Source organism: Triplophysa rosa, linkage group LG12 (genome assembly GCF_024868665.1).
Source record: "Triplophysa rosa linkage group LG12, Trosa_1v2, whole genome shotgun sequence".
Lineage (NCBI taxonomy): Eukaryota > Metazoa > Chordata > Actinopteri > Cypriniformes > Nemacheilidae > Triplophysa > Triplophysa rosa.
Window position 1 is genome coordinate 12184960 of NC_079901.1, and position 13677 is coordinate 12198636.

At 43.1% G+C, this 13677-nt stretch overlaps 2 protein-coding genes across 2 annotated transcripts; both read left to right on the forward strand.

Annotated features, from left to right (window-relative positions):
- The first annotated feature begins 771 nt into the window (after window positions 1–771).
- Window positions 772–4188, forward strand: LOC130562973 (extracellular calcium-sensing receptor-like). The gene is made up of 6 exons (XM_057348335.1): window positions 772–980; window positions 1145–1433; window positions 1514–2269; window positions 2368–2595; window positions 3016–3139; window positions 3275–4188. Exons 1-6 carry the CDS (start codon window positions 772–774, stop codon window positions 4186–4188), a joined length of 2520 nt encoding a protein of 839 aa, XP_057204318.1.
- Window positions 4189–9575: 5387 nt separating this feature from the next.
- On the forward strand, window positions 9576–13191 carry LOC130562911 (extracellular calcium-sensing receptor-like). The gene is made up of 6 exons (XM_057348247.1): window positions 9576–9781; window positions 10058–10346; window positions 10427–11182; window positions 11293–11520; window positions 12002–12125; window positions 12278–13191. The coding sequence occupies exons 1-6, from the start codon at window positions 9576–9578 to the stop codon at window positions 13189–13191; spliced, it is 2517 nt and encodes an 838-aa protein (XP_057204230.1).
- The last annotated feature ends 486 nt before the right edge of the window (window positions 13192–13677 follow it).

Genomic DNA, 13677 nt, shown 5'->3' on the forward strand with positions numbered 1-13677 from the left:
CCACCGCCACCTCCCTTTTATACCCGTATGCACGGTGCGGGGACTGGCATGCGTGTGCCATTCGCCAAAGCCCACTGTCGTTTTAAATTCCTCTTGGAGATGATAGGTTCTCAAGATCAAACCCCAGTCTGTCTCTCAACACAACGTCGAGAGACCGACTGAAGGGGAACATCAACTTTTAACAGTGTGTCCAATATGCTAAAATGTATTAAATGTGCTGTTTCTACACACTTAAAATGGATGTTTTAATTTTAACACATAGTTTGTGTTATCCTAACACATTTAGTTTATTTTTAATAGTTGTTTTACAAGTTAATGTGTTGTCCTTAACTGAAGATAAAATGTGTTGTTTTTAACACAACTGGTTTTAGAGTGTCCTGTTTGTTTACACATAAAAGTTACAACAAGTAAATAAGCTGCATAATTCACTAAACATGGAAAAATATATTAAGACGCAAATGGTATAATTTTCATACTGGAACTTATTTACTAAGATACTTTTGTAAAAGAGAGAAACGTAGTACAATTTTACACAAAGACAACCAATTTGATACATAAACTGCAGTTTCTATCATTTACATTTTTACAATTTGTAACCTGGTACAAGGAAAACAGCCTCTCACTCCTCATTGGTCTGTCTCATGGTTTCCCCTAAGAGGTCATTGGCTATGTTCACAACAATTCAGCCATGATAATGATGTCTATAAAACTGCACATACTTTGTCGGAACTATACTGCATTTGGTAGCTGCATTTTAATTTAACCTTGGGTATGCTTTTCATTTTGTACACACTCCTGCTTTTCCATCATCTTCATGCAAAGACAGAAAACACATTTTGCCAAATGATGGGAGACCCAAAATACCCGCTTCTGTTTAAGGATGGAGACCTAATTATTGGAGCACTTTTTTCAATTCACAGTAAAGAAATACTACCTGTATTTCAGTTCACACAAAAGCCTCAGCTCATTACATGCTCCAGGTTTGTAATGTTAAAACTGTTTGAATTCATGAAAAATGATTTATAACTATGCAGTTAACTGCCATGTGTAAAAACTAAATGGCATAAATGCAAATATCCTGCACCAATTCACATTATGTATGTTTATTGCTGCTCTTTACTTTTTTGGTTTAATGTCTTCACAGTGTGAATCTAAGAGATTTTCGGATTGCTCAAACTATGACTTTTGCCATTGAGGAGATTAACAAAAGTGATACTTTGCTCCCAAATGTTTCTATTGGATACAGAATTTATGATAGCTGTGGTGCACGACTCTCTACAATGGGTGCAATTATGACATTAATGAATGGACAAGAGTTTGGAGCAGGAGGCAAATGCAATGGACAGACTCCTGTACATGCTATCATAGGAGAAACAGAGTCTACCAACACAATGATTGTATCCAGAACCACGGGACCTTTTAAAATCCCAGTGGTAAGAGGGAATATCAGCTAAATCTTGACGCAAATACCAGACTAATGAATGTATAATGTTTTTCCTGTTTTCTTTTTCAGATAAGTCACTCATCCTCATGTGAATGTCTCGGTAATAGGAAAGATTACCCCTCACTTTTCAGGACAATTGGTAGTGATTACTACTACAGTGAAGCACTGGCACTTCTTGTCAAGCACTTAGGCTGGTCATGGATTGGAACTGTGAACAGTGACAATGACTATGGAAACAATGGAATGGCCAGATTTCTGAAAACAGCACAGCAGGAGGGGATTTGCATAGAGTACTCTGTAAAATATTACCGTACAGAGACTGAAAAACTCAAAAAAGCAGTAGAGGTTATTAAAAAAGGAAATGCAAAAGTTATTGTTGCATATATTTCATTTCTTGATATGGGATTACTAATTGAGCAGTTAAGTATTCAGAACATTACAGGCCTCCAAATAATTGGTTCAGAAGCATGGATAACTGCAAAAGATTACATCACTCCAAGAAGCATTCGTGTGCTTGGAGGATCACTTGGGTTTGCAGTAAGAAAAATAAATATTGAAGGACTTACAGATTATGTTATAAAAGCATTCTGGGACAACGCTTTTCCATGCTCGCAGGGAGGGGGGAATTCATCTCAATATGTGTTAAATTGCAGTCGATATCAGCATTTGCTTGTGCTAAAGAATTACAATGATGATGTTCCTGACCAAAGATATGCTAGTAATGTCTACAAAGCCGTGTATGCTATGGCTCATGCGCTACACAATCTGCTCAAATGCAAAGAACAAGACGGTTGTGAGAAAAACCTGACAATACAACCACAGCAGGTAAACAACTTAAATTAAAAGGGAGACAGTGTTTTAGACATATGTGACATATGTTAACTTACCTTAGTTATGACATTTCAAATCTGTCTTTTCACTAGGTGGTTGAGGCTTTGAAAATGGTCAATTTCACTGTAAAGTTTGGAGATAATGTGTGGTTTGACAAGTTTGGAGGCATAGTTCCCCTGTATGAAATTGTGAACTGGCAGCAGGACTCTAATGGATCAATTCAGTTTAAAGCAGTGGGTTACTATGATGCATCACTGCCCCCTGACCAGCGCTTTGTGCTTAACACTAAAAACATAATATGGGCTAGAGGACAGCTGGAGGTAAATGACAATAACCTGGTAAATGACAATAATCTGGTTGTTTTATAAAACTGGAGAATAGTATGTCATAATCTAAAAGTAATCAGGCTGTGCATTGAATAAAACAGGCACATTATGAGGGTACAGTATATGAAAAAAATATGGAAATATTAATGTTAAGAAATTCTTAGCATCTCTCTCCAATACGTTTTCAAGGCAAATTCTTTAACTGGCATTGACAATTCAGAGCTAACAACAGAGGTTTAAACAAGCACAAAAGGAACAGCAGAGGGTGTGACTGTATGACAAATGATGTACAGTTTTGATAACGGCACTTAAAATTATTTTTGTTTTACAAAAACATAATCATAAAACCTCAGCGTAAAATATTATCCATCTCTAAATGACTGAATGTGTAATATATATGTCCATGTACTGTAGAAGCCAAGGTCTGTGTGCAGTGAGAGTTGTCCTCCAGGCACTAGGAAGGCTGTACAGAAAGGACGACCTGTCTGCTGTTATGACTGTATTTCATGTGCAGATGGAGAAATCAGTAATGAGACAGGTAAACTTCAGACCAAATCAAACGTTCAAATACAATGGTGTTTTCCTTTTGAAGTTCACAATGCACTTGGTTATCAATAATAACATATTTACATATATATTTTCTTTCTAACTATAATCAAACCTTTGTTTCCAGATTCAAATGACTGTAAGCAGTGTCCAGAGGATTTCTGGTCTAATACTGAGAACACTGTTTGTGTGTTAAAAGCTGTAGAGTATCTGTCATTCACAGAAGTTATGGGTATAGTGCTAGTCTTTTTCTCACTGTTTGGAGTAGGAATAACAGTACTGGTCACAGTCCTGTTCTACAGTAAGAAGGACACCCCCATAGTAAAAGCCAACAACTCAGAGCTGAGCTTCCTGCTGCTCTTCTCATTGACTCTGTGTTTTCTCTGTTCACTTACTTTCATTGGTCGACCCACTGAGTGGTCCTGTATGTTACGTCACACAGCGTTTGGGATCACTTTTGTCCTCTGTATCTCTTGTGTTCTGGGGAAAACAATAGTTGTGCTAATGGCCTTTAAGGCAACACTTCCAGGAAGTAATGTCATGAAATGGTTTGGGCCTCCCCAACAGAGACTCAATGTTTTTGTCTTCACACTTATACAAATTCTCATATGTGTGCTTTGGCTAACAATTTCTCCTCCTTTTCCCTATAAGAATATGAAATATTACAAAGAGAAGATCATTCTTGAGTGCAGTCTTGGTTCTACTGTTGGTTTCTGGGCTGTACTGGGTTATATTGGTCTACTGGCTCTCTTGTGCTTCATTCTGGCTTTTCTGGCTCGGACGCTGCCTGATAACTTCAATGAAGCTAAATTCATCACATTCAGTATTCTCATATTCTGTGCTGTGTGGATCACATTTATTCCATCTTATGTCAGTTCTCCTGGAAAATTTACTGTAGCTGTGGAAATATTTGCCATTTTAGCCTCAAGCTTTGGTTTATTATTCTGTATATTTGCACCTAAATGTTACATCATCCTGTTTAAGCCTGAACAAAACACTAAACAATATTTGATGGGAAAAACACAAACTAAACCCTACTGAAAAATAAAACAATATGTGAATATTAATATTGCAGTGGTTATTATTCTTTTTATATATGTATATACTGTATATGCTCAAAAACTGATTAAAACATAAATAGACAGCATGTAGTCTCTGTGTTCATGGTATTCAGTAAATGTTTCTTTACAGCAATAATATATAAGGAGTCTGTCTGTTGCTAACAATGAATTTACAAAGAAAGGTTTCCCAATTTAGAAAATATCTTGGTTACAACTGTAACCTTTGTTCCCTGATGGAGGGAAGGAGACGTTGTGTCGAGACAGAATGGGGTTTGAACCTCAGAACTTCTCAACTCAAATCCGCAGGCTCTTACAGCAGGATGACACCAGGTGGTCCTACTTGAGCCGGCATAATCTGTGGTTACCTCGGGATGGGTATCCAGAGGCCAGGGGGGAGCTGTCGTCAAGAGCATTAGCTCCGAGAACCAAGTCCGGTTGGGCCAGTATGGCGCAACTAGTACACTTGTTGCTCCTCTTCCCTGACCTTGCACAGGGTCTGTGCAATGAGGCACACCTGGGGAAGACGTACTTCCGCTTTTCCCACGGCCAGCTGTGCGCTAGAGCTTTCGTGCCGCAGCAGGGAGTACCTTAGCGGCAATGGGTGGTGTCCAGGGAGGCGAAGGGGTCTACCTGAGCCCGCCCTGACTGCCCCCAATGAGCTGGCTACGCGGGGGTGGAGTCGCCACTCTCCGCAAGGCGTCAACTGACGAAAGAGCACATCGGCTGTCTGGTTCAGGTCACCTGGGATATGTGTGGCCCTGCGGACTCCACAGGAGGAGTCGTCGGGCGAGTCGTGTTAGCTGCCATAAGCGAACGCCACACTGGCGGTTAAAAACGCTACGGCAGTTGTGCAGTCCGACCGGACCAGCACGTGCTTGTTCTGCACGAGAGGTTGTAACCCCTTTAGTGCGGGTAGCACATCCAACAACTCTAGGCAATTGATATGCCTGCGCAGGCGGGGGCCCGTCCATCGCCCTGACACTGCGTGCCCGTTGCACCCGGCACCCCAACCCTGCAGGGAGGCGTCTGTCGACTGACGCGTCTCGCCTGCCCGAGAGGGACCCCCATCCATAGAAAAGGTCTTTGAAGACCAAGGGGTTAGGGTGCGTCGGCAGAAAAGCGTAATCACCATCCGCCTGCTGCCGGTGTGCCACGCTCTCCAGGGAACTCGACTCTGTAGCCAGTGTTGGAGCGGTCTCATGTGCATCAACCTGAGGGGTATCACCACCGTCGAGGATGCCATGTACCCAGGAGCCTCCTCCCGCTGACTGCTTGAAATATTCCAGGCAGTTCAACACTGACTGAGCGCAGTGGCGCTGTAATGGAGACAGAGTTGAGTTCCATACCAAAAAAGAGTATGCTCTGCACAGAGGAGAGCCTGCTCCTTTTCGGTTGACCTGTGGTCCCAATCAATGTAGGTGCCGAAGCACTAGGTCCCTGTGTGTACATAACAGATCTCACGAGTGTGTCAAATGAGCCAGTCGTCGAGATAGTTTAGTACCCGCACACCTCTCTCCCTGAGGGGAGTGAGGGCGGCTTCCACGATCTTCGTGAAGACTCGTGGGGACAGGGACAGACCAAAGGGGAGGACTCTGTACTAATAAGCCTGACCCTCGAAAGCGAACCGTAGGAACGGGCGATGAAGAGGGGGAAAGAGACATGAGAGTAAGCGTCCTTCAGGTCGATTGCCATGAATCCATCTTGACATCTGACAGATGCCAGGATGTGCTTCCGCGTGAGCATCCTGAACGGCAGCTTGAGTAGGTGCCTGTTCAGGGTACGCAGATCTAGCGACCCCCGCTCTTTTGGGGACGATGAAGTACGGGCTGTAAAACCCGTTGAACATCTCGGCTAGAGGGACGAGCACGATCGCTTCCTCACCAGAGGGGTGGCGACCTCGGCCCGAAGCACGGGACATCCTAGCCTCAGCCGAGGTAAGAGGATGCCCCGAAACTTGGGCGGGCGTCCAGGGAGTTGGATCGCGTAGCCGAGACGGACCGTATCCCGTAGTCACCGTGACGATTTGGGAAGCTCTTGTCAGGCTCCTAGGGACCGACAGGGAGGCTAGGGGTACGTTCTGCTTCATCGACCTCCCGGGGTGGTTCGATGGATGGCAGTACGGATCCCTCGCCGTGGGGGGGACCCCCGGAGAGGAGATCGGCTCTGCAGTTTTACCTGTCTGGCGAAGATGTAGCACAACGCACCATCGAATGAGAGTGCTTAGGCTAATGATTATCCCTGACATTGGGTCTTGCCGCAATGTCAAGTTGCCGAACACCGTCGTGTAGAGGGTGAGAGCGGCTGTGATAATACCCAGACGATGATGTGGCACAAAGCACCGTCGATTGAGAGTGCTTAGGCTGCTGATTATCCTCGACATTGGGTCTTGCCGCAATGTCGAGTTGCCGAACACCATCGTGCAGAGGGTGAGAGCGGCTGTGATAATACCCAGACAATGATGTGGCACAAAGCACCGTCGATTGAGAGTGCTTAGGCTGCTGATTATCCTCGACATTGGGTCTCGCCGTGACGCAACGTCGAGTTGCCGAACACCGTCGTGTAGAGGGTGAGAGCGGCTGTGATAAACGCCCAGAGAGGGAGAAAACTTTTTAAAAGGTATTCTCGAACTCCCTGGGGTTTTCCCATGAGGGCCGCATTGGTTTTCACCGCGGCTGCTGATGGGGTGGTGGTCTCCTCTTCGATGTCTCGAAGAGGACCAGGGCTGCTGGGAAGCAGACGGTGCACGGGATCTCGGCGGCCAGAGGGCGGTCGAGTCGTGGCTGGGGAGGACATACGTGATGTCCTCTGTCTGCTCCCTAACTGTCGAACCCGACAGTATCACCAAACAGCCCCCCCTTGCGAGATGGGTGCATCGAGAAAGCGGACTTTCTCAGAGTTACTCACCTGTGCAAGGTTCAGCCAGAGGTGTCTGTCCTGGACCACAAGTGTGGACATCGCCCGACCCAGGGCCCGCGCGATCACCTTGTTCGCCGGAGCGAGGTCGGTGAAGCCGCGGAGTTCCTGCATAAGCGCTGGGTCGGTCTTACCCTCGTGGAGCTCTCTCCGCGCATTGGCCTGCAGGAAGGCCATAGCATGGAGAGAGGGGACAGCTTGGTCCGCAGCAGAGTAAGCTCTCGACACCTCAGATGCCGAAAAGCCTACGTGCTTTGGACGGGAGTTTAGGTTGAGCCCCGGGGGGACATCGACGTATTCTCTAGCTGCCCCACCATCGAGGGAAGAAAGGGTGATGGAACTAGTTGACGTGTACGCACCGAAGGGGGCGTTCCAGGTCATACTAGGTTCCTCATGCACTTCCGGGGGAACACGGCACTGAGGGCGAGTGCGGCTTGGAGCCGCTCTCAAGCCCGATGTACCGTGTATCCAGCCGCGAGCGTTGGGAGAGGCAGTGCGGTGCACCGCAACCCAAAGCCGGCGGCCCGGGAAAGCATGGCTGACATTTCGACATCCGCTTCTTCCTGATCTCGACCCCCCGAGGGAGGGAGCTTCAAGGAATCGTCGGAGTCTGATGCCAGTAAGTCACCCTCCGATGCTGCAACAGACACCTCATCATCACGTACCGTGTCCGATACGTAATTGAGGAATAAGACGGCGGACCGTCTTATGGGGAACGGTCAGACGAGCAAAGCGAGGTGCGAACGGTCCGCGAGCCAGTGGCTGACGGATTAGCGCTCACAGTAATCCTCATATCACCCTCGCTGCTCGCCGTAGCGGGCGGCAGGGCCGTAGTCCTGCCGTCACGGAACGGGAAGCAGACAAGGTGGTGGCTGAGTCCCGTGGGAACACAGCCACCCGTGACGCAACGTCTGAATCGTCAGCCGCCCGCAGTGCGGGCAGGACGTATCCACAACATCTGCCCCAGCGTACTGGAAGCAGACATCGTGTCCGTCCCTCTCCTCGATGAGTGTGTTGCACCCAAGAGAACAGCGGGACATGCCATGCTGGAGAAATCTGCTCTTTTAGAGAAAAAAACTCGAACACTTCTGGAACCGCCGAGACGCCCAGGGGAAGTCGCTGCAGGAAGGGACAGTCCGCTGCACCACGTCGTAGAGCCGGCAGTCTTGTAGCGAATTCTGTTGATCACGAGCGAAGGCTCCGAAGAACAAAAGGTGAATGAATGAGGCACGCCGTCTCCCTTTTATACCCGGATATCCGGGGGCGGAGTCCGGCATGCAAATTTCATTCGCCAATTTTCATTGGCCTTTTCTAAGAAGTCGGAAGTGATTGGTTCTCAAGGACGAACCCCATCTGTCGGTTCGACACAACGTCGAGAGACCGACAGAAAGGGAAATACAGTTAAAGACCTAGGCGTTATATTAGACAGCAACCTGTCATTTAAAAATCACATCTCAAATGTCACAAGAACAACCTTCTTCCACCTTAGAAATGTTGCAAAGTTACAAGATATTGTATGTGTTGCTGACGCAGAGAAGCTTATTCATGCATTTGTGACCTCAAGACTTGACTACTGTAATGCCCTACTTAGTGGTTGTCCTGCATCATCAATAAACAAACTACAGTTAGTTCAGAATGCAGCTGCCAGAGTTCTAACCCAGAAAATACGATCACATAACCCCACTGTTATCAACCCTTCACTGGTTACCCATTAAGTATCGTATTGACTTTAAAGTTCTTTTAATCACTTATAAAGCCTTAAACGGTTGAGCCCCTACCTACATAACAGAGCTTCTACCACACTACAACCCATCATGCTCTCTAAGATCTCAAAACTCCGGACTTTTGATAACACCTAAAATAACTAAATCCACCAAAGGGGGTAGAGCTTTCTCATACGTAGCACCTAAACTCTGGAATAGCCTCCCTGATACTATTCGAGGGTCAGACACACTCTCCCAATTTAAATCTAGATTAAAGACACATCTTTTCAGCCAAGCATTCACTTAATGCAAAATATGCTAAAGAAACCACGGGGAGACTGCATTTATTAGATATTATTTACTAGAATGATCTTGCTTGTTATATAAACACCATGCACTGTGCTGTTTTAACTTTTTTGTTTTTTTGTTTTTCTTATGTTTTCTCCTGTAAAGCGGCTTTGGAACAATGCACATTGTGAAAAGCACTATATAAATAAAATTGAATTGAATTGAAGTTATATATTAGGTAAAGTAAACGTGAACTGATTTTTCATTGTTATAAATCATGCAATATACAACCGTCTGACAGTAAAATGAAATCAGACTTCTGCTTGGCCTGTCTCATGCCCTGCCCTATGACGTCACTGGCTACGTTTGCAACAATTCGTCCATAATAATGATGTCTATAAAAGTGCACACACTGTATCAGGTCTACTACATTTGGTAGCCGCATTAAAAGTCAGTTTTTGGGATGCTTATCACTCTGTACACGCTGCTTTTTAATCACCTTCATACAAAGGCGGAAAACACATTTTGCAAAATGATGGGCGACCCTAAATACCCGCTGCTGTATAAGGATGGAGACATAATTATTGGAGGACTTTTTGCAATTCACAGTAAAGAGATGTTACCTTCTTTTGAGTTCACAAAAAAACCTCAGCCTCTCTCATGCTCCAGGTTTGTTACATTATAAATTTTGAGAAACAACTGAGCTGACAATCAAAGTATTACAAATTGTTTTTAATGAAACATTGGTTGTATAATATAAATACATAATTAAACTGAATAAACGTGCTGCTAACTAACATCTGGAATATAATGGAGATTGAATTAAGGAACATAAGTAAAGTTTCAAAAGCATGAATGGAGATATTCTGTACCGTTTCACATTATTTATTTGTAATTTTCTAAACTGCTACAATATTTTCTTGTTTGGGTTTAATGTCTTAACAGTGTGAATCTAAGAGATTTTCGGATTGCTCAGATTATGACATTTGCCATTGAGGAGATAAACAGAAATGAATCTTTGCTCCCAAATGTTTCTATTGGCTACAGAATTTATGATAGTTGTGGTTCAAGACTGTCTTCTACGAGTGCAATTATAGCTTTGATGAATAATCAGGAATTTGCAGCAGGTCAAAGATGCAGTGGACAGACTCCTATACATGCTATCATAGGAGAAACTGAGTCGTCGACCACAGTGATTTTGTCCAGAACGACAGGACCTTTTAAACTTCCAGTGGTAAGAGGCAATAACAGCAAACATTTGACACAATAACCAGACTAATGACTGTTTAAACATTGCCTGTGCTTTCTTTTCAGATAAGTCACTCAGCATCATGTGAATGTCTCAGTAATAGGAAAGATTTTCCATCTTTCTTCAGGACTATTGCTAGTGATTATCACCAGAGCAGAGCACTTGCATATATAGTCAAGCATTTCGGCTGGTCTTGGTTGGGAACTGTGAACAGTGATAATGACTATGGAAACAATGGAATGGCCATATTTCTGAATGCAGCCCATGATGAGGGCATTTGTGTAGAGTACTCTGTAAAATTCTACAGAACAGAGCCTGAAAAACTCCACAGGGTAGTAAATGTAATTAAACATAGCACAGCAAAAGTAATTGTTGTATTTATTTCACTAATTGAGATGAGTTTGCTAACTGAGCAGCTAAGTATACAGAACATATCAGGCCTTCAAATGATATCTGGGGAGGGATGGATAACTGCCAAGAGTTTGATCAATCCAAACAGTTTTCGTGTGCTGGGAGGATCACTGGGTTTTGCATTTAAAAAAATCAACATTGAAGGGTTTTCTGATTATGTTATAAAGGCATTTTGGGACACAGCTTTTCAATGCTCACAGGGAGATGGCAATTCATCCCAAGATGCATTCAACTGCAGCAGATATCAAGATCTGCTTGTGTTAAAAAACTATAATGAAGACGTGCCAGAACAAAGATATACAAGCAAAGCTTACAAGTCAATATATGCTGTGGCTTATTCATTACACAAACTTCTCAAATGCAAAGTACGATATGGTTGTGAGAAAGACTTGACAATACAACCACAGCAGGTAAAACAACTTAAAGTGTGATAGACAAATAGTCTCTAAAGCAGTATGCAGATGTGTTAAGTATGTTAACTCACTCTAATGAAAATGTCCCAAAACTGTCTTTACACTAGGTGGTTGAGGCTTTGAAAAAGGTAAATTTCACAGTTACATTTGGAGATCGTGTGTGGTTTGACAGCACTGGTGGTGCAGTAGCCCAGTATGAAGTTGTGAACTGGCAGCAGGACTCTGATGGATCAATTCAGTTTAAAGCAGTGGGTTACTATGATGCCTCACTGCCCCCTGACCAGCGCTTAGTGCTTAACACTGAAAACATCATCTGGGCTGGAGGAAAGCTGGAGGTAAATGCTCCCTTTCTATTACTAGTATAAACTGGGGAATACAAAAATCTAGAAAAGTACTTTCAAACTGACCTACAGTACACGAAAAAAAACAGCTGAATGTTCTGCTTTATGTACTCCAACCAATTTACATCTTGAACTAGAAATTTTTGTTTAAAGACGCTTATGTCAGATATGGCACTAAACGTTGGAAGGGTAATCTGTCTAGAAGGCTAAATTTAGAGAATTACAGCAACACTTTCCTCTGCAATATATTTGCTGGGCCATGAAGTGATCGAGGTCTAAACAAGCAGACAGAAAGGAACAGAAGAGGGCATAACTGAGGAAGTTGTAAGCAAAAGCAGAGCAGTAGGACAAATGGTGCATAATTTTTATACATTTTCATGCATTTTTTCCTAAGGTATAATACACCAACTAAAAGTTATTTTGTATACATCAGTAAATTTTCCATTAATAGAATGTATTGCGTGTTTGCTTGTAGAAGCCAAAGTCTGTGTGCAGTGAGAGTTGTCCTCCAGGCACTAGGAAGGCTGTACAGAAAGGAAGACCTGTCTGCTGTTATGACTGTATTCCATGTGCAGATGGAGAAATCAGTAATGAGACAGGTAAACTTCAGACCAAGTCAAACTTCCAAACACAATGGGTTTGCTGCTGTTTTTGTATTCTCTTTCTACTAATCAAAATGCAGTTTGTAATTAAAGCAGTGTATAAATTATGTATCTTTTTTTCTAAGTAGTGATCACAACTTCCTTTCCAGATTCAAATAACTGCATGCAGTGTCCAGGGGAATTCTGGTCTAATGCTGAGAAAAATACATGTGTGTTAAAGACTGTAGAGTTTCTGTCATTCACAGAAGTTATGGGTTTAGTGCTAGTCTTTTTCTCACTGTTTGGAGTAGGAATAACTGTACTGGTCACAGGCCTGTTTTACAGTAAGAAGGACACCCCCATAGTAAAAGCCAACAACTCAGAGCTGAGCTTCCTGCTGCTCTTCTCATTGACTCTGTGTTTTCTCTGTTCACTTACTTTCATTGGTCGCCCCACTGAGTGGTCCTGTATGTTACGTCACACATCGTTTGGGATCACTTTTGTCCTCTGTATCTCTTGTGTTCTGGGGAAAACATTAGTTGTGTTAATGGCCTTTAAGGCCACACTTCCAGGAAGTAATGTCATGAAATGGTTTGGGCCTGTACAACAGAGACTCAGTGTTCTTGCCTTTACACTTATACAGGTTCTTATCTGTGTGCTTTGGTTAACAATATCTCCTCCTTTTCCCTATAAAAATATGAAATATTATGAAGAGAAGATCATTCTTGAGTGCAGTCTGGGTTCTACTGTTGGTTTCTGGGCTGTACTGGGTTATATTGGTCTATTGGCTCTCTTGTGCTTCATTCTGGCTTTTCTGGCTCGGAAGCTGCCTGATAACTTCAATGAAGCTAAATTCATCACATTCAGTATGCTCATATTCTGTGCTGTGTGGATCACATTTATTCCAGCTTATGTCAGTTCTCCTGGAAAATTTACTGTAGCTGTGGAGATATTTGCCATTTTAGCTTCAAGTTATGGTTTATTATTCTGTATATTTGCACCTAAATGTTACATTATTTTGCTTAAGCCTGAACAAAATACAAAGCAACATGTGATGGGAAAAACACAAACTAAATCCTACTGAGAAATCAAATAAATGGTTATATTAACATTGCAGTGGTTTTTATTTATTTACAGACTGCTACTGTATGCAAGCTATTTGAAGGAAATAATCATTAAGCGGCAAAAAAACTGCTAGTAACACTAATAACTTGGATAAATTAAACAAAAAGGCTGTCCCCATCATTTGAATTTGACCACAGTTTTACAAAAAACAGAAATGTTAATGTTTTGTATAGTTCACCTATCACTCTAGGAACATTCTTTGTTTCGCTATCAATAATTAATATTTTCAGTAATTTTCACAATTTGTTCACATCAGCTCTATCTGAAACCACCCCTCATTCACTATTACCTGCATTGTTTCATTAATATACTTGAAAGGGCAAATGAACATTAAAGTAAATTTGCAGATTGTTTCAGAGGGGCTTCTTCATCTTCCTCAGAATTACAGCAATTGATTTAGCATGAAACTCATAGTGTTTCAGTGGTATTCTCTACCAAATGAGTG

Coding starts and splice junctions, on each gene's coding strand:
- LOC130562973 (XM_057348335.1), top strand. CDS start 772: ATGCTTTTCATTTTGTACACACTCCTGCTTTTCCATCATCTTCATGCA. Junction 1,434..1,513: donor GACCTTTTAAAATCCCAGTG/GTAAGAGGGAAT, acceptor TTTCTTTTTCAG/ATAAGTCACTCATCCTCATG. Junction 2,270..2,367: donor TGACAATACAACCACAGCAG/GTAAACAACTTA, acceptor TCTTTTCACTAG/GTGGTTGAGGCTTTGAAAAT.
- LOC130562911 (XM_057348247.1), top strand. CDS start 9,576: ATGCTTATCACTCTGTACACGCTGCTTTTTAATCACCTTCATACAAAG. Junction 10,347..10,426: donor GACCTTTTAAACTTCCAGTG/GTAAGAGGCAAT, acceptor CTTTCTTTTCAG/ATAAGTCACTCAGCATCATG. Junction 12,126..12,277: donor AGAAATCAGTAATGAGACAG/GTAAACTTCAGA, acceptor CTTCCTTTCCAG/ATTCAAATAACTGCATGCAG.